Consider the following 20140-nt stretch of genomic DNA (forward strand, 5'->3'; position numbering starts at 1 on the left):
CTTGTGTGCTGCTAGCTAAACCTATGTCAGCTTTTGTAGTGTCAGCTAAAGTTGGGCACATCATAGCTTGAAATGAATGTTAGTGTCTAACTTTGTTCCCTCAGCCTCATCCCCCACTAACTAATACCCTTTTATGAGGTTCCTAAATTTAAGCACAAAGAAAGAGACATTTTAAATTAGGTAAATCTGCTGTAGGTCCCTAATGCTTTAAGTGCCTCATGTACTAATGTGCAAAAGTGTTCATGGGTATTTCATGGTTGTGAAATTAAGCAATGGAATGTAAATGAGCTTCCGGCTTCTCTGCCTCCATATGTGAATTTTGTAAAGATTATTTTGCATATTAAACCACAATTAGGAACTTTTCCTTGTTCCCAGCTGTGGCAACACATGAAATTATCCTTGGAAAAGAAAAATGAACGTTTTTGTGTAGCAGTGACAGCAGTTTAAAATTACGGGCCTGCTGAAACTCTCCCCCAAAAAGCCTTAATCTTTGACTAATCTAACTAATTTAAGTAATATAATAGCTCAACCCCTTTCTTCCCAGCCCAGACTTGGTGCATCATGGTACAAAAAAGGTCTGATAGACCCTCCTCTGAAGAAACCTCAAGCCTTTGGTAGTCTGGTGGCCCAATCCTCAGACCCATCCCTATTCAAAACCTAAAATGTTAAAATTAACTCCTGCCATTGAAGCCGCACACTTTTAAAACATCAAAATTTGAGGGCTGACCTCTGAGATACTCAATGGTGAGATAGGAGCTAATCTCTACTGACTCCTGCCCTAGCAGTTGCTGCCATTAAAATTGTATATTCTTTAGGCACTCTCCAGACCAGTAGAGGTTAACTTTACGAATGGGTATATATCTAATCATGACCAGCAGGTGGAGACTGAAAACAAAACTTTGGGACAGTATATCCTAGCCCCTCCTCTCTATTTCCCTCAGTCTTCTTTCAGTCTCCAGCAGGTGTTGAGTGATCTGTACCCATCTCCCTTGGTAGGGCTGTTGGAATTTGTTTAGGGGTTTATTGTCCCTGTTTTTAGCCGGACGGAGCTTGGGCGGACTCTGTTTGGGGGGTTCGTCCGACCTCTGGGGTGTCAAACCCGGCGGGTCACGAGCGGGGTCCCTCCCCCACACTTCCTCCACCCTCCCCACATTTTTTTAGAGGAGCCTCAGCAGTAAGCCTTGCCCACCTAAATCAAGCAAGGCATATTGCTTTGAGAGCCTGTGGAGTCTGTTCTGTAAAAAAAAAAAAAAAAAAAATCCTGAGGTAGTTGCTGGTCTGGAGGGTTGTATCCCTTAATAAAACTGTATTTTACTGTATTTTTTCAACTAACCGGCACTTTTTTGCAGCTAGGTCGCGTATGGAGCAATGAGCACTTCTAAAGGGAAAAAGTGTTCATTGTGCTCCAGACGCGAGGCACTCCGCGGGCCGGCTGTTGCAAGCGGTGTTCAGTGCCGGTGCGGTGGAGGAGCTCCGTCGGCAGCGCTGCAGGCGCCCAGAGCTCCCCGCCCGATGGTGCCTCGCGAGTCGGCAGGGAACGGTGGGGAAGCCCGTCCTTCTCCGTCCGCACCACGGAGGGGATTCCTAAACCGCCGACGGGTCAGGTTTTAGAGGATTCCCTCTCAGCTGATTTTTTGACAGCTGATGCCGGCTTGCCTGCTTTAGCGGCTGAGACTATTCAGGTCTCTCAGCCGCTTCAGGCTATGGAGGGAGCTTTTTTGGCGGGAAAACCGCCATCTTCTCTGTCTGGCCCCTCCATTTTGTCTTCCACCTCAGGTGACCTTCCCCCTGTTTTGACTATGCAGGGGCAAGGTTCTGCTGGGTCCCCTGCTGTGGCAGGGAGTCCCTTGGGACCCTCGGGGGGTTTTTCTCCTGAATTTTTCTTTTCTTTATGCAGAGCCTATTTTCAGGCGGCTGGGGGTCCCGGTTGCGCCCAGGGGGTTTCGGGGGGTGGGTTTTCCTCCGCGCTCCCTGCGGCTTTGCCTCTTTCGTCTGGCGTGACGTCCCCTCCGCCGCCTCCCTTGTCCAAGCGTCCGCGGGTGTCGTGGGACGAGAATTTGTGGTCGGAGGAACAGGTCGGTCTGGAGGAGGACCTGGACCCTTCTGAGGAGTTCCAGGACTCTCTGGAGGGGACGGGAAGCATGGCGGCGGGTTGACGGATTTCCCGTTCACCAGTGACGAGGCGTCCGTGGTGCGCCTTTTTCAGAAAGATGAGCTGCCTGTACCTTATTCAGCAGGTTTCTTCGGTCTTTGCGTTTTGAGGACGCGCCGCCGGAGACTCCGCGTGTGGGGGACCCCCTGTTACGGGGATTCCGTTCCGTTTCCCGCTCTTTACCATATGCATCAGGATATTCGGGATATTATTCTGGAGCAGTGGAAAACGCCGGAGACGCCGTTTCGGCTGGCGCGCAGCATGGCTCGCCTGTATCCCATTCCTGAAGGGGATCGGGCTAACGTTAGCTTCGCCAGTCGTGGATGCGGTGGTCTCGGCAATTTCCAAGCGGCATACCGTGCCTGTTGAGGGCGTATTCTGGCCTTGCGGGACTCTGAGGAGCGCAAATTGGAGAGCATCCTTAAGCAAAATTTTCAGGTCTCTGCCTTTGGGGTCCAGGCGGCTATTTGTGGGGGACTGGTCGCTCGCGCCGTGTTTCGGTGGGCGGAGCGGGTCTTGGATCGAGAGTCTGACGACTGGTCTCTGGTGGATCAGGAGGTAGCGAAGATTGAGATGGCGGCCTCATTCCTCTCAGATGCTCTATATGACTTGGTGTCGGATCTCGGCTAAGTCTATGGCTTTTGGCATGGCCGCAAGGCGTGTGTTGTGGCTGCGCGCTTGGGCGGCGGATTGCTGAGTCCAAAGCTAAGCTTACTAAATTTCCCTTTCGGGGGTCGTTTTTGTTGGAGAGGACTTGGATAAGTTGATTCAGACATCTGTCGGACTCGAAAGTTCCCGTCTGCCGGAGGACCGTGCCCGCCCGGCGTCTCGGGGGGGGTGCGGCCCGGGGGCGTTTGCGGGACTTTCGCAAGTAATCGCCCTGGGCGTGGGGCTGCTTCTTTCAGTCTCCGGGATTTTCCCGGGGTCGGTTCTTCCAGCGCATGCAGCCCTTTCGGGGGCCCCGTCGGGGGGCAGGGAATCCCTCCGCCGGTTCCCCCGCTTCCCGTCCTGTACAATGACGCCTTGCCGGCGCCCCCTTTGGTTCCGGTGGGGGCCCGGCTGCGCGAATTTTTCCCCAAATGGGCCGAGATCACATCCGATCAGTGGGTCCTGGAGGTGGTGCGGGACGGTTATGCCCTGGAGTTCGCTACCGCTCTCTGCCGGATTTTTTCCTCGCTTCTCCATGTCAGACTCCGGGGAAGACGCAGGCTTTTCGCCAGACCCTTCAGCGCTTGCTAGATCTCAGGGCAGTTGTTCCGGTGCCCCCTCCGGAGTGGGCACGGGCAGGTACTCCATTTACTTTGTGGTGCCCAAGAAGGAGGGGACCTTTCGGCCCATCCTCGATTTGAAAGGGGGTCAACAGGGCTCTCAAGATTCCCTTTTTCCGTATGGAAACTCTGCGGTCGGTCATTCTGGCGGTTCAGCCGGGGGAGTTTCTCACTTCTCTCGATCTGACGGAGGCCTACTTGCATGTTCCCATTCGGGCCTCTCATCAGCGTTTCCTGCGCTTTGCGATCTTGGGGTCGGCACTATTCAGTTCTGTGCGCTCCCTTTGGGCTGGCCACGGCTCCTCGGACGTATCACCAAGGTGATGGTGGTCGTCGCGGCAGCCTTGCGGTCGGAGGGACATCCTGGTACAACACCCCTACCTGGACGAGCTGGTTAATTCTGGGCAAAGTCGTGCAGGAAAGCTCCCGGTTACTGCTCGTGTGGTGGGAGTTCTCTCTCGGTCCGCTGGGCTGGGTGGTCAACCTTTCCAAGAGTCGGTGGTCCCGGCTCAGGCGTCTGGAGTACCTAGGGTGCTGTATCGACACCGTCCTTGGGGAAGGTCTTCCTCCCAGAGGGGACGGGTGAGCAAATGCAATCTCAGATTCGCCTGCTTTTGGCGTCCCGGTGTCCTCGGGCGCTGAGATTTCCTCCAGGTCATTGGGGTCGATGGCGGCGTCCCATGACGTGGTGAGGTGGGCGCGGGCCCACATGCGTCCTCTCCAGTATGCTCTGCTTCGGAGGTGGTCTCCCCAGAGGCACGGGATGGATGTTCCGGTCCCCCTGCGAGGCTTGGCGCGCTGCAGTCTGCGTTGGTGGCTCCAGACCCCTCACCTAGTTCAGGGGGTGGGTCTGGATCTCCCGCAGTGGACGGTGCTCCTGACGGATGCGAGTCTCCTGGGTTGGGGGGCTCAGTGTTTGGGTCACTCAGCTCAGGGCACCTGGTCAGCGGAGGAGGCCGCCTGGTCGATCAACGTGTTGGAGACCAGAGCGGTCCGTCTGGCGCTGTTGGCTTTCCACTCCCTGTTGCTGGGCAAGTCGGTCAGAGTGCTGTCGGACAATGCCACGGCGGTGGCTTATGTCAATCGTCAGGGGGGCACCAAGAGCACTCAGGTGGCGCAGGAGGCGGCTCTGCTCATGGTTTGGGCGGAATCCTATCTGCTGGACCTCTCGGCCTCTCATATAGCCGGAGTAGAAAATGTTCAGGCAGACTTCCTCAGTCGTCACTTCCTAGATCCAGGAGAGTGGTGTCTCGGCGCCGTGGCGTTTCAGTTGATAGTGCAGGCTTGGGGGCAGCCCCTGATGGACCTGATGGCCACGGGTGGCAACGCCAAAGTGCCCCGCTTCTTCAGTCGTCGCAGGGACGGTCTGGCCGAGGGTCCTGGATGCTCTGGGTCCAGCAGTGGCCAATGGGAGGGGCTGTTGTATGTGTTCCCTCCTTGGCCGCTGGTGGGCAGAGTGCTTCTTCGCATTGTTCACCATCCGGGTTTGGTGGTGCTGGTGGCGCCGGATTGGCCTCGCCGTCCGTGGTATGCGGATCTGGTGAGGCACCTGGTAGCGGATCCTCTTCCTCTGCCTCTCTCGGACGACCTTCTGATGCAGGGTCCCATTCCCATGTTCGACCCGTCTCCCTTCTGTCTTACGGCGTGGCTCTTGAAAGGGGTCGCCTTAGCAAGAAGGGATATTCAGACAAGGTGATCTCTACACTGTTGGGGTCCCGGAGGCTTTCTACCTCTCGGGCTTATGTGCGGGTTTGGCATCTCTTGAGGAATGGTGTCGGGCGCGGGGAGTGACCTCTTTCCGCGCGTTCTCTGCCTAACATTCTGGAGTTCTTGCAGGATGGCCTGGATAGAGGCCTGGCTTGGTCTTCTCTCCGGGTCATATTGCGGCCCCTGTCGGCCTTTCGAGGGTTGGTGTCAGGTCAGCGTTTATCGGCTCTTCCTGATGTGATTTCGGTTTTTGCGGGCGGCCAAGTTGCTTAGGCCTCCCCTACGGCCCTCGGTTCCCTTCTTGGGATCTTAATCTGGTTCTCTCTGTTTTGGTGCGTCCGCCTTTCGAGCCCTTGGACGACTGTTCTTTGAAGGACCTTACTTTGAAGGCGGTCTTTTTGGTGGCCATTACTTCTGCTAGGCGTGTTTCTGAGCTGCAGGCTTTCTCTTGTAGGGCTCCCTTCTTGGAGTTTTCTAGGGAGCGGGTCGTCTTGCGGCCTGTTCCTTCCTTTCTGCCGAAGGTTGTTTCTCCTTTTCATGTCAATCAATCGGTGGTTCTCCCGGTCTTGGGTGGTCGGGAGGGCTCTTCTGACAACGGCAGCTGCGCAAGTTGGATGTCGGTCGGGTCCTTCGCTCTTATGTGCAGCGGACCCAGGAATTCCGGAAGTCCGATCATCTCTTTGTCCTCCTGGCGGGTCTTCGTCGGGGAGCGGGCGCTTCTAAGGCTACTATTGCGCGCTGGATCAAGGAGACGATTGCTTCCGCTTATCTTCTGAAACAGCAGCCTGTTCCGGAGTTTCTCAAGGCTCATTCCACTCGGGGTCAGGCGGCTTCTTGGGCTGAGTCGTCGCTCGTGCCTCCAGTGGATATTTGTAAGGCTGCGGTTTGGTCCTCCTTGCATTCTTTTGTTCGTCATTATCGGGTTGATGTGCAGGCGCGTCGGGACGCGGTGTTCGGTGAGCGTGTACTGTATCGGCCCTTCGGGGTCCCGCCCGTGAGAGGGACTGCTTTGGTACGTCCCATTCGTAAAGTTAACCTCTACTGGTCTGGAGAGTGCTAAAGAAGGAGAAATTAGGTTCTTACCTGCTAATTTACTTTCTTTTAGCTTCTCCAGACCAGTAGAGGTCCCCACCCTGTCTGTTGTTGTTGTTGTTGGGGCTGTTGCGCGGGCAGTTTTTGGTTTTTGCTGCGGGTTCTAGTATTTTTCTAGGGCCGGGGAGAATTGAAGAACAGCGGCTGTGGCTCGGCTGACTTAGCTGGCGAACTGTGGGGACATTCTTCCTTCGGGAATTTCTCCTCTGCATTTTCCAACAGCATTTTGGGTATGTTATTTGTTACTCCTTTCGGAGTATTGTTTTTTCTCTCTGTTGTTTTCCAGTTCCTTGGTTTCTGCTTGGCTATTCGCAGACTGAGGGAAATAGAGAGGAGGGGCTAGGATATACTGTCCCAAAGTTTTGTTTTCAGTCTCCACCTGCTGGTCATGATTAGATATATACCCATTCGTAAAGTTAACCTCTACTGGTCTGGAGAAGCTAAAAGAAAGTAAATTAGCAGGTAAGAACCTAATTTCTCCTTTAATGAATAAGTAGTAATAGTAATAAAGAGGAAAAGCAAAATAATCTGTCTTGGTTAAAGATTTGTACCCTTCATGTTGTGTAGTGTTGCCAGAAGGACACAATAGGTCTTTATCTGCCATCATTTAGAAGGCTATTGTGATCTCTTGTAAATTACTTGTCTCCCAGGAATGTGGAGTCAGCATAAGCTCGACATTTATTGGTTCTTTTCCCTTTCCAGGTGTCTGGTTGGAGATCCTGATGGAAAGAGCTTGGGCGATGTGGCCTTCGTGGAACACTATTCCCTTCTGCATAACATCAAAAGTATGGAATCTGTCCTCTGAGGTTTTCTTTCCCCAGTCCCTGGTTCTCTTCAATTGATTTCTGTAGATTGGCTGTCGCTAATTTCTTTCCTGAGAATTTTTCTAGGTAGTTGCACATGCTTGTGATGACTTCATTGTGAGTGCTGTATCTTTCTGTATCACATGCTGAATGTACAGAGTGCTGGTGTGGTCCCTGTTCTCTCATTTCATCAAAACATTTGGATACTGATGGGATGAAAAAATTCTCTCACTTTCACAGCTTGAAACAGCAGCATCTGTTTCACATATCACAAAACAGTCCATTCGTGCTCTCACCCAGAGAAATGGTTTCCTATTTCTCTTCTCTAAACATTCTTCTCATGCAGAACTAAAGCTGGGCTTCATTTTAAGCTTCTTAACCAGAAAGCATAAGCCAGTCAACCAGGTGCATGCCAAGGAAGAGAGTAATTTCCAAAAGCCAGTTACCTCAGCAACCTGATTGAAAACTGTTAACAGCATCTCTATGTTTAGCCATGGAAAAAGTAGATGCAGTAAGGTCAAGGGAGCAACATCACAAAGTTTAGTTGCAGGCATCTGCAAACCTGTTTTACCTAGGCAGTGTTCAGAGGGAGTGTGAACATGTAAAAAAGAGGAGGGAATAGTATTTGTGGATTTTGCAGCTGCCTTCTTTGTAGGGTGGATAGACCTAGATGAGCCAGGCTGTCCTCTTGGACTAGATTCACTAAACTTACCGATCCTGTAACGATGATCGCAAAAGCAGTTTTACTTGGTTTTGTGATTGTTCGCCGACCCGATTCACTAAACAGCTTCCCGATCAATCTCCTATCTGATCTGATCCACCCATACAAATAAGGGGAAATGGCATGCAAAAGTAGGAAGCGATCGATTCACTAAGCAGAAGAAGAAACACCAATTGGGTTTGCCGAATCTGAAAAGAAGTGACTGCAGAGGTCCAGTCACTTTCTATCCTTGCCGACTCTCCTGCCCAGAAATATCAGTATCGAGGTTACAACCCCATATAAAACAACCATTAAAATTAAAAATAAAACTGTAAAATAACTTTACATATGTGTAAGAATTAATTCCTGTTATATTCTGTAAAATGCGCATTGTGAGCCCGTGGTTTTAACCCGCGTTTTTTTCCTGCGGGTTTAAAGCGTGTTCTGTTTGATGAATGGCCATAGTCTGGCTACACAAAAATAATTCACTGCGTTGAGACATTTAAGTACATCACGGGACGGGTCGAGGTGGAAGAGGATATCTTTCTTCTCAGGGGGACCCTCGACCACAAGAGGACATCCGCTCAAACTCAGGGAGGGAAGTTTCGTGGAGACTCAAGGAAGTACTTCTTCACGGAGAGAGTGATCGAGCATTGGAACAAGCTATCCAGTGCAGGGTGGTCGAGGCACGCAGCATCCCAGACTTCAAGAACAAATGGGATACCCATGTGGGATCCCTACGGGGTCATGCCAAGGGATAGGGTCACTAGGACTTAAATGAGCGGGTCAGTAGAGTGACAGTATAATTACAATTATACTTAAGGGGTCAGAAGACTTAAGAGGGTGGGTAAATAGTGTGGGCAGACTTGATGGGGCTATATGGCCCTTATCTGCCGTCATCTTTCTATGTTTCTATGGTCACAAATCATTTCTTTTTAAAAAATGTCCAAGAAGTAGGGCCAGCAAAATAAACTGCAGCCACCCCTCCCCCTTTCCTTGAGAGCTCACTTGATGTGCATGAATAAACCCCGCCCACTAACTACATAGTAAAGGGGCAAAGAGCTAGCGCATGCATAAATCGCATCAATAACCAACAAGGATACTCTGCGCATGCGTTTTTGATCGCTCTTACAGCGATCCGTGGGATTGCTATAGGGCATGCATCCGATCAGATCATTTGCATGCAAAAAAGATAGTGAATCAATCGCTGTTTCAAAATCGACAAGGAATCAGCCAACAGCGATTGAATCACTATCTTTAGTGAATCTGGGCCTTTATCCCTAAAGAATTTGTCTAAGCTTAGCAGATCACTAGCAGATTAGTGAAAGCTGAGATTTCAGGAACTGATTTTGGGCCAGAATGGGTTCTTCGCAGGACTTTCTTGTCACCACCTGCTCTAATTGTTTCCCCCTCAGGGCTTTCTCACATCACCTGCTCTATTTGCCTGCAGGGCTTCCTTATCACCACCTGCTCTAATGGTTCCCCATAGTAGTTCCTCGTCACTGCCTGTTCTGAGGGTTTCCCCGTTACCATTTGTTTTGAGGATACCCCTCAGGGCTTCATTGTCGCTGTCTATTCTAATGGTTCCCTGCAGGGTTTTCCCATTACCACCTCCTCTAATGGTTCCTCACAGGGCTTCCTGTCACTGCTTGCTCTGAAGGGTTCTCACAAGGCTTCATCACTTCCTGCTGTAATGGTTCCCCCCAGGTCTTCCCTGTCACCACCTCTTCTAGTGATTCCCTGCAGAGTTTTCTAGTTATAATGTGCTTGATTATTTCCAAGTAGGAATTCACAGGTTCACATACTTTCTCTTTTGTAGAACTGGAGAGGCTGGGCTGGGCAACTGGTACAGTGTCTCTGATTTTGAGCTTCTTTGTCCAGATGGAAGTCGTGCCCCAGTCACAGACTGTGCTGAACTGTAACTTAGGGCCCATTCCTTCCAGTGGGGTCATGACAAGACCAGTCATCACATCAGAGGATCCATGAACTCCTTAATTAAGTCTCAGGTGAGCACAGCACAGTCAGTGGTATGAGCAGCAGAATAAGAACTAGGAAGCCAGGGTTCAAATCTCACACTGATGCTACCTTTTAATTTTAGGAAAATCTATTTCATTTAGCATCTCTCCCAGACCAGTAGAGGTTAATCTTTACAAATGGGTATATATCCAATCATGACCAGCAGGTGGAGACTGAAAACAAAACTGTGGGACAGTATATAATATACTCCCTTCTCTATTTACCTCAGTCTTCTTTCAGTCTCCAGCAGGTGTTGAATGATCTGTACCCATCTCCCTTGGTAGGGCTGTTGGAATTTGTTTAGGGGGTTTCTAGTCCCTGTTTTTGGCCGGACAGAGCTTGGGCAGGCCCTGTTTGGGGGTCCGTCCGACCTCGGGGGTGTCAAACCCGGCAGGTCTCGAGCGGGGTCCCTCCCCCCACTTCCTCCACCTCCCCACATTTTTTTAGAGGAGCCTCAGCAGTAAGCCTTGCCCCCTAAATCAAGCAAGGCATATTGCTTCGAGAGCCTGTGGAGTCTGTTCTGTAAAAAAAAAAAATAATAAAAAAAAAATCCTGAGGTAGTGCCGGTCTGCAGAGTTGCTTCCCTGTCAGTTTACTGTTTTTTACAGTATTTTTTCATCTAACTGGCACTTTGTTTCTAGCTAGGTCGCGTATGGAGCAATTGTGCCCTTCTCCGGGGGAGTGGGACACAATTCGGTCCAGCCGCGAGGCACTCTCGGCCGGACTGAACTCGGTAGTTTGGGCCGGTGAGGTGGTGGAGCTCCGTCAGCAGCGGCTGCAGGTGCCCAGAGCTCCCGCCGATGGTGCCTCGCGAGTCGGCTGGGAGCAGTGGGAAGCCCGGTCTTCCCCAACCGCGTCTGTGGTGCGCCTTTTACAGAGACATGAGCTACTGGACCTGATTCAACAGGTTTCTTCGGTGTTGCATTTTGAGGATGTGCCGCCGGAGACTCTGCGTGTGGGGGACCCTCTGCTTCGGGGGATCCGTACCATTTCCCGCTCTTTTCCCATGCATCAGGATATTCGGGATATTGTACTGGAGCAGTGGAAAACGCCGGAGGCGCCGTTTCGTTTGGCACGCGTCATGGCTCGTTTGTATCCCATCCCAGAGGGGGATCGGGCTACTTAATGTCGCCAGTCGTAGACGCGGTGGTCTCGGCGATTTCTAAGCGGCATACCGTGCCTGTTGAGGGCGGTTCTGCCTTGCGGGGACTCTGAGGAGCGCAAGTTGGAGAACATTCTTAAGCAAAATTTTCAGGTCTCTGCCTTTGGGGTCCAGGCGGCTATTTGTGGGGGGCTGGTGGCTCGTGCCGTGTTTCGGTGGGCTGAGCGTGTCCTGGATACGGGAGTCTGATGACTGGTCTTTGGTGGATCAGGGAGGTGGCGAAGATGGAGATGGCTGCCTCGTTCCTCTCGGATGCTCTTTATGACTTGGTGCGGATTCTCGGCTAAGTCTATGGCCTTTGGTGTGGCCGCGCGGCGTATTTGTGGCTTCGCGCTTGGTCGGCGGATGCTGCGTCCAAAGCTAAACTTACTACATTTCCCTTCCGGGGGTCCTTTTTTGTTTGGGGAGGAATTAGATAAGTTGCTTTCAGACTCTGACGGACTCAAAGGTGCCCCATCTGCCTGAGGACCGTGCCCGCCCGGCGTCTCGGGTGGCACTGCCCGGGGGCGTTTGCGGGAGTTTCGGCAAGAATCGCCCTGGGCGTGGGGCTGCTTCTTTCCCGGCTCCAGGGTTTTCCCGGGGTCAGTTTTTTTCCAGCGCATGCAGCCCTTTCGGGGGGCAGGGAATCCCTCCGCCGGTTCCCCCGCTTCCCATCCTGTACAATGACTCCTTGCCGGCGCCCCCTTTGGTTCCAGTGGGGGCCCGGCTGCGCAAATTTTTTCCCAACTGGGCCGAGATCACGTCCGATCAGTGAGTCCTGGAGGTGGTGCGGACGGTTATGCCCTGGAGTTCGCCCGCTCTCTGCCGGACCTTTTCCTAGCCTCTCCATGTCAGGCTCCTTGGAAGACGCAGGCTTTTTGCCAGACCCTTCAGCGCTTGCTAGATCTCAAGGCAGTGTTCTAGTGCCCCCTCCGGAGTGGGGCACCGGCAGGTACTCAATTTTACTTTGTGGTGCCCAAGAAGGAGGGGACTTTTCGGCCCATCCTGGATTTGAAGGGGTCAACAGGGCTCTCAAGATTCCCTCTTTTCGCATGGAAAACTCTGCGGTCGTTCATTCTGGCGGTTCAGCCGGGGAGTTATCTCACTTCTCTCGATCTGACGGAGGCCTACTTGCATGTTCCCTTTCGGGCCTCTCTTCAGCGCTTCCTTCGCTTTGCGATCTTGGGTCAGCACTATCAGTTCTGTGCGCATCCCTTTGGTCTGGCCACGGCTCCCCCGGACATTCACCAAGGTGATGGTGGTCGTCGCGGCGGCCTTGCTGGTGCAACCCCTGGTTTGATTCGGGCAAAGTCGTTGCAGGAGAGCTCCCAGGTTACGGCTCGGGTGGGTGAAGTTTCTCCGGTCGCTGGGCTGGGTGGTCAACCTTTCCAAGAGTCGGTTGGTCCTGGCTCAGCGTCTGGAGTACCTTGGGGTTCTGTTAGACACCTCCTTGGGGAAGGTCTTCCTTCCAGAGGCCCGGGTAAGCAAATTGCAATCTCAGATTCGCCTTCTTATGGCGTCCTGGTGTCCTCAGGCGCGAGATTTCCTCCAAGTCTTGGGGTCGATGGCGGTGTCCCTGGACGTGGTGAGGTGGGCGCGGGCCCACATGCGTCCTCTTCAGTATGCTCTGCTCCGGAGGTGGTCACCCCAGAGGCACGGTTTGGATGTGCGTGGCGCGCTGCAGTCTGCGTTGGTGGCTCCGGACCCCTCACCTGGTTCAAGGGGTGGGTCTGGATCTCCCGCAGTGGACGGTGCTCCTTACGGATGCGAGTCTCCTCGGTTGGAGGGCTCAGTGTTTGGGTCACTCAGCTCAGGGCACCTGGTCCACGGAGGAGGCCTCCTGGTCGATCAACGTGTTGGAGACCAGAGCGGTCCGTCTGGCGCTGTTAGCTTTCCGCACCCTTTTGTTGGGCAAGTCGGTCAGAGTCCTGTCGGACAATGCCATGGCGGTGGCTTATGTCAATCGTCAGGGGGCACCAAGAGCACTCAGGTGGCGCAGGAGGCGGCTCGGCTCATGGTTTGGGCGGAGTCCCATCTTCTGGACCTCTCGGCCTCTCACATTGCCGGGGTAGAAAATGTTCAGGCGGGCTTCCTCAGTCGTCACTTCTTGGATCCAGGAGAGTGGTGTCTCGGCTCCGTGGCTTTTCAGTTGATAGTGCAGGCTTGGGGGCGGCCCCTGCTGGACCTGATGGCCACGAGTGGCAACGCCAAAGTGTCCCGCTTTTTCAGTCATCGCAGGGACAGTCTGGCCAAGGGTCTGGATGCTCTGGTCCAACCATGGCCAACAGAGGGGCTGTTGTATGTGTTCCCTCCTTGGCCATTAGTGGGCAGAGTACTTCTTCGCATTGTTCACCATCCGGGTCTGGTGGTTCTGGTGGCTCCGGATTGGCCTCGACGTCCGTGGTACGTGGATCTGGTGAGGCATCTGGTGGCGGATCCTCTTCCTCTGCCTCTCTTGGATGATCTTCTGACGCAGGGTCCCATTCCCATGTTCGACCCGTCTCCTTTCTGTCTTACGGCTTGGCTCTTGAAAGGGGTCGCCTTAGTAAGAAGGGATATTCAGATAAGGTGATCTCTATGCTCTTGGGGTCCCGGAGGCTTTCTACCTCTCGGGCTTATGTGCGGGTTTGGCGTCTCTTTGAGGGGTGGTGCCGGGGCGCAGGGAGTGGTCTCTTTTCCGCGCTTCCCTGCCTACCATTCTAGAGTTCTTGCAGGATGGCCTGGATAGGAGGCCTGGCTTGGTCTTCTCTCCGGGTTCAACTTGCGGCCCTGTCGGCTTTTCGAGGGTTGGTGACAGGTCAGCGTTTGTCGGCCATTCCTGATGTGATTCGCTTTTTGCGGGCGGCCAAGTTGCTCAGGCCTACCATACGGCCCTCTGTTCCATCTTGGGATCTCAATCTGTATCTCTCTGTTTTGGTGCGCCCACCTTTCGAGCCGTTGGACGGCTGCTCTTTGAAGGACCTTACTCTGAAGGCGGTCTTTTTGGTGGCCATTACTTCCGCTAGGCGTATTTCTGAGCTACAGGCTTTCTCTTGTAGGGCTCCCTTCTTGGAGTTTTCTAGGGGAGCAGGTGTCTTGCGGCTTGTTCCTTCCTTTCTGCCGAAAGTAGTTTCTCCTTTTCATGTCAATAAATCGGTGGTCCTCCCAGTCTTGGGTAGTCGGGAGGGCTCTTCTGAGCAACGGCAGCTGCGCAAGTTGGATGTCAGTCGGGTCCTTCGCTCTTATGTGCAGCGGACCCAGGAAGTCCGGAAATCCGATCATCTCTTTGTCCTTCAGGCGGGTCCTCGTCGGGGTGCTGGCGCTTCTAAGGCTACTATTGCGCGCTGGATCAAGGAGACGATTGCTTCCACTTATCTTCTGAGACAGAAGCCCGTTCCGGAGTTTCTCAAGGCTCATTCCACTCGGGGTCAGGCAGCTTCTTGGGCTGAATCGTCGCTCTTGCCTCCAGTGGATATTTGTAAGGCTGCAGTTTGGTCCTCCTTGCATTCCTTTGTTAGACATTATCGGGTACATGTTCAGGCGCGTCGGGACGCGGTGTTCGGTGAGCATGTTCTGGTATCGGCCCTGCGGGGGTCCCGCCCGTAAGAGGGACTGCTTTGGTACGTCCCATTTGTAAAGATTAACCTCTACTGGTCTGTAGAGTGCTAAAGAAGGAGAAATTAGGTTCTTACCTGCTAATTTACTTTCTTTTAGCTTCTCCAGACCAGTAGAGGTCCCCACCCTGTCTGTTGTTGTTGTTGTTGGGGCTGTTTCGCGGGCAGTTTTTGTTTTTTGCTGCGGTTTTCTAGTATTTTTCTAGGGCCGGGGAGAATTAAAGAACAGCGGCTGTGGCTCGGCTGGCTTAGCTGGCGAGCTGTGGGGACATTTTCCTTCTGGTATTTCTCCTCTGCATTTTCCAACAGCATTTGGGTATGTTAGTTGTTACTCCTGTTCGGAGTATTGTTTTCTTTCTGTTTTCCCAGTTCTTGGTTCTGCTTGGCTATTCGGCAGACTGAGGTAAATAGAGAAGGGAGTATATTATATACTGTCCCACAGTTTTGTTTTCAGTCTCCACCTGCTGTTCATGATTGGATATATACCCATTTGTAAAGATTAACCTCTACTGGTCTGGAGAAGCTCAAAGAAAGTAAATTAGCAGGTAAGAACCTAATTTCTCCTTGCTCCCCCCCCATTCCATTGCCCCAGGTACTAGAGGGCAATGCAGTAAAATGCAATGTTTAACAGAAGGAGGGGGGTGCTAGGCATGAACTAAAATGGTTAAAATTACTAAAATTATACAAAAGCATTAGCCATTTTGGGCTTTGCACCTTTTTTGTGTATGTATGGGACCCATTTGCAAAAACATTCCTAAAATAACCCCCTTGCAAATAGTACTAAACCTTTGTGTATGTCTACTATGTGTAGAATCTTCTAAAATTCTGAATGAATTAACTGCAGCAGTGCAATACTATGCAAAGCAGCTTGATAACTCAAAATTAGAGAAAACCACATGGGAAGATGATTTTATGTACCCAGTTTTGCAAAATATCTCTTGCAAACCTTTGCAGAAATGGATTACAAACTCCCTCTGGAGCAGAGACCTCACCTTAAGTGTGAAATTTTCCAGTGGTCTTTCAAGAACAATTTTCTTCTTTCAGGAAACACTTGACTTGAAGCCAGACTCAAAATTCCAGCTGTTTGAATCTCATGTGGATGGAGAAGCAGATCTACTTTTTAAAGATGTTACGAGCTGTCTTGTTCACACCAATCACTTGAGCTATCGGACACTTCTTGGGGAGCAGTTTTACCAGCTAGCCGAGTCTGTGTTTAACTGCACACTTGCAGGTAACCTGAAGCAGCAGCTGGTCTTCTGAGTCAACCACTTTGTATTTGCTCTCCTTTACCAAGCTGTATGGTCAAGCATAGTCTGGCACAATCCTTACCTTTGTTTTCCATCACTAGTTGAATTATTTCCTCAGGAATGACAGCTCAAATGAATCCTCTTTCCTCCCAACATGTGAGGCTCCAGTACACTTAAAACCCCCTGATTTTTACCAGGTTTCTTGTTGTCCTTCCACACCATTCGAGACACATGGGTATATGTTCTCCTGCATATAGCATTTTGTGCTGCCTCTGGTTCCATATGTTAGTATCATTAGATGATCTGAGCTATTCTATACAGTTTGGTCAGTCAGTTAGGATAGGGATTTTGTTCTAATAAAAAAAATAAATGGTTAAAGAGTGGCTAGAGCAGAAGGCATCTCATTTTTGTGGAACTTGCTCTTATATTTGAGGTAATATGTAGTGTCTTGTAGTGTTACACCTGTGGGCTCCCAGTTCCCTCCCTCATTCTCCTCTGCACCCATTCCTTTGGAAGTTTGATTGCCTGTGCCTTATTGCTTCAGCCCGAATGACTTTCAGTGAGTCCCACTGGGAGAATGTACCTTTTTGCTCTGACAGATTTTACTGTTTGCGAGCTTCAAGCTGGGACTTAGAGGAGGCTCATCTGCATGGTCTTATTAACAAAGCACACACTTGATAGACATCTTGTAACTTGAGTGGATGGCTGAGGCCTAGGTTGGCAGTTCATAGGTGGTGCTATGCTAGTTTCTGCTGTGCTGTCAGAGTAGCAAGCAGTTTGCGACAAGTGTGTTGTGTTCTTGATGAGTCTGCTCTGTAGCCCATGGTGGAAATTACTGTGAGCTAGAGAGGAGATTCCCCACAGTCAGTGTGATCCTTGAGAGACCTGATATTAGAATCACTGCCATCTTGTCTGCAGCTGTCCCCGAACAACCAATAACAGAGGAAGGCCTGTCAGTACTCCTCCTATAAAGCTTAGAGATGTGATTAGCAGGTCAGTGAGAAGAGATTGCTTACTCTTCAGGGGTGATGTGTGCCTTGAAGTTCTCCTTTGCACTGTGCTTTTTGTTTAAAAAGGGATCTGATACAGTCAAGAGAAACTGGCTAGCTCTTTACTCAGCTGAATTTAGTTTATTAATACTTGATATATCACCTCTACTAGTGCGCTTATCAGAGCAATCTATGTAGTGAAACAAAATCAGTAATAGACTAGACAAAAAGAAGTACCATTTATTTGGGACAGTATCACAAACATAAACAACATAGAAATAAAATAGGAAAGATCACTCATCAAATGCCTGATCTCCAAACCTAAACAAAACAATTGTGCCTTAAGTTTAGCTTTAAATCTATGAATAGATCTTAAGTGTGGGGGCAGATTATTCCAACAGGAAGGAGCTACAAAAATAATGCAAAATGCCTTGTAGACTTCAAGCGGGCAAGAGTTGGTGATGGCAGTACAAAATGATCATTATGCAGATGTAGTATATGAGAGGGGACATAGGGTCTAAATTTTAAAATAAGAATCTGGGGGGGAGGGGAAGTGTCATATGATATACTCTGCCTAGCAAGATGTGCTTCAGCTGGTCTCCATGGTTTACATACATTGTATCAGCTAATAACCTTTAAGTCTAGTCTTATTTTGCTGAGTTTTCAATCTAACTCGACAGGTAACCTATTTGTATTTGCAGATGATATACTATTATACCTGGACCAAGCTCCACAACATTTATAGAGCTTTGAGGATTGTATAGGACTTTGACAAAATCTCCAGTAAAAAAGCCAATGTGATATTTGGGGGTTTATCTAAGTGCTAACCCACACTCATGTACAAATATAATGTTTTAGATCATCTGGAACAAATCAGAAACTTTTGTGTAACATGGAAAGATCTCTCTATCACTCTGTGGGTCAGGATAGCTTTAGTTAAAATGATAATGCTTCCCAAATTATTGTACCCCATGCAATCCATCCCTATCTGGGTCACCAAAAAAGATGATCAGGTATTTCGTTCAACTGTAGGCTCATTTATCTGGCGAAATAAGGCAGCTAGGATTAGCTATTACAAACTTACCTTGGACAAAATGATGGTGGGCCTACAGCAGATCTATCTAATTTAAAATTTCTATGTGCTTAAATTTAGGAACCTCAAAAAAGGGCTGCGTCGGGTTTATTGTTGACCAATAAATGCTTTATCCCAGGACAAGCAGGCAGCATATTCTTGACTGATGGGTGACGGCACCGACGGAGCCCCGGTACGGACAATTTTAGAGTGATTGCACTCTAAGAACTTGGAAAGTTCTAGTAGGCCGCACCGCGCACACGCGAGTGCCTTCCCGCCCGACAGAGGCGCGCGGTCCCCAGTTTCTTAGTTTCCGCGGAGCTAAGAAGACGCACTTTTCAACGGCTGTTGAAAACTTTTTTCCTCATACGTCTTCCCGCTCGCGAAAACCTCTACGGAAATTGTATTTCCTTTTTTCTTTTATTATTTTTATTTTAAAAAAAAAAAAAGAATTTCTTTTTTCTTTCTTTTTTCGGTTTTGCCCCGGCGGGGCCTGCTGCCACCATCGAGGCCTCGGCCTTCGATTTGGCAGAAGCCGTTTTTACGTTCATGCCCCCCCAACCCGGGTTTAAGAAGTGCCAGCGGTGCGCACGGCCCATTTCTCTCACCGACCCGCATAACTGGTGCTTACAGTGCCTGGGTCCTGACCATCGGGCGTCCACCTGCACCCGCTGTGCCACTTTAAAAAAGAGAGCCTTAAAAAACCGTCAGATCCAGCAACGGTTATTGTTTGGTACCGATATGTCGGATTCTGCGGCACCGGCCCCGACATCGGCCCCGTCTCAGTCGGCACCTACCTCGTCGACACCGCGCCGGCGTCGCATCCTCCAGGTAAGCCGGCTAAGAAGCCTTCCCCGCTGGAGCGTCCTCCGGTCTCAGTAGCAGTGAGCCCAGTCCTGCCGACATCGAGGCGCCCGCGGAAGCGCTCCGCACCGATTGAGGTGAGCCCCTCGACCTCGGGTTCCTCCTCTTCGGAGTGTCGAGCGGCACCGAAGGTACCGCAGAAGAAAAAAGCGGTACCGGTGCCTTCGCTGGACGAGCGAATTGCCGCCGTCCTGCAGGTGCAGCTCAAGGAGCAATTGCAGCAGCTCCTTCCTGCTCTCTTGAAACTGAGCCTTCCAGTCCCGGTCCAGTCTGAGCCACCGGAACCGACAGTGGAGCAGCCTCTTTTATCTGCATCCACTCTGTCGGTACCGGTACATTCTGCTTCATCGGTATCCATGCCGATCTTAGCGCCGGAACCGAGGTCCTTACACCAGGCTGTGCAAACTTCGGCACCGACACAGCCCTTAACATTTCCCGGTACCGCTTCTCTAAGGTCGGGTAAGTCGACACGCAAAACTCGACACCTGGACCCTTCCACACCGGAATCCCGGGATCGCAGCTTTCAAGTGAGGGATCCTGATCTGTGGGGTGACTCCGAAGAGCCTCTTCTCTCTGAGGGGGAATGTTCATCGGCTGATGAGGATCCTTCTGTTTTAGATCCGTCCTCTAAGCCTGATGCAACCTCTTTCACCTCATTTCTGAAAGAGATGTGTGACTCTCTCTCTATTCCCTTGGAGGCTGAGTCCAAAAAATCCAAGGCGTTTCTTGATGCACTGGATTTTGACCAGCCTCCAAGGGAATTTCTGAAATTGCCTCTCCATGATATATTAAGAGAGACTTTTTATAAAAATCTGGAGACGCCTTTAACCATCCCAGGAGCCCCTCGCAAACTGGACTCCTTATACAAGGTCATCCCCATTCCTGGCTTTGACAAACCACAACTTCCACATGAGTCTCTCTTGGTGGAATCCACTTTAAAGAAATCCACGGGAGCTAGTGTGTACGCCTCGGTCCCTCCTGGCAGAGAAGGTAAGGCCATGGATAAATTTGGCAAAAGGTTGTATCAGAATGCGATGCTAGCTAATAGATCAGGGAATTATACTTTTCATTTCTCATTCTATCTAAAGCATCTCATTCAAAATCTGACTGCTTTTGAAAAGTACCTCCCTGACCGCAAAAGATCTGCCTTTCGCCAAACTTCTTCATCACTTTTACAACTTCGCAAATTCATGGTCCGGTCGATCTATGACACATTTGAGCTGACCTCTCGAGCCACGGCCATGTCGGTGGCCATGCGTCGTCTGGCATGGCTCAGGGTTTCAGAACTTGATGTCAACCATCAAGATCGCCTTGCCTAGGTGATGAGCTATTTGGAGAATCCATGGACTCCACTACCCAAAAGCTCTCCGCTCATGAGACTAGGTGGGATACTCTCCTCAAAACAAAAAAGAAGACCCCACCTACCAGGCCTTTTCGGCAGCAATCGGCCTACCAACGCCGCTATGTGGCTCATCCTTTGCCACCGGCCCCTCAAC

General features: G+C 50.9%; 1 protein-coding gene across 1 annotated transcript in view; it reads left to right on the top strand.

Moving 5' to 3' along the window:
* The window catches only part of LOC117365813 (saxiphilin-like), a 67146-nt gene that overhangs the window by 43091 nt on the left and 3915 nt on the right, over nucleotides 1-20140 (top strand). Inside the window, 5 exon segments of the mRNA XM_033956674.1 lie at nucleotides 6922-7015; nucleotides 9552-9635; nucleotides 9637-9699; nucleotides 9702-9728; nucleotides 15517-15703. Of these exon segments, the coding sequence (XP_033812565.1) occupies nucleotides 6922-7015; nucleotides 9552-9635; nucleotides 9637-9699; nucleotides 9702-9728; nucleotides 15517-15703 (455 nt within the window).

This window comes from Geotrypetes seraphini, chromosome 8, assembly GCF_902459505.1.
Source record: "Geotrypetes seraphini chromosome 8, aGeoSer1.1, whole genome shotgun sequence".
NCBI classification, from domain to species: Eukaryota; Metazoa; Chordata; class Amphibia; order Gymnophiona; family Dermophiidae; genus Geotrypetes; species Geotrypetes seraphini.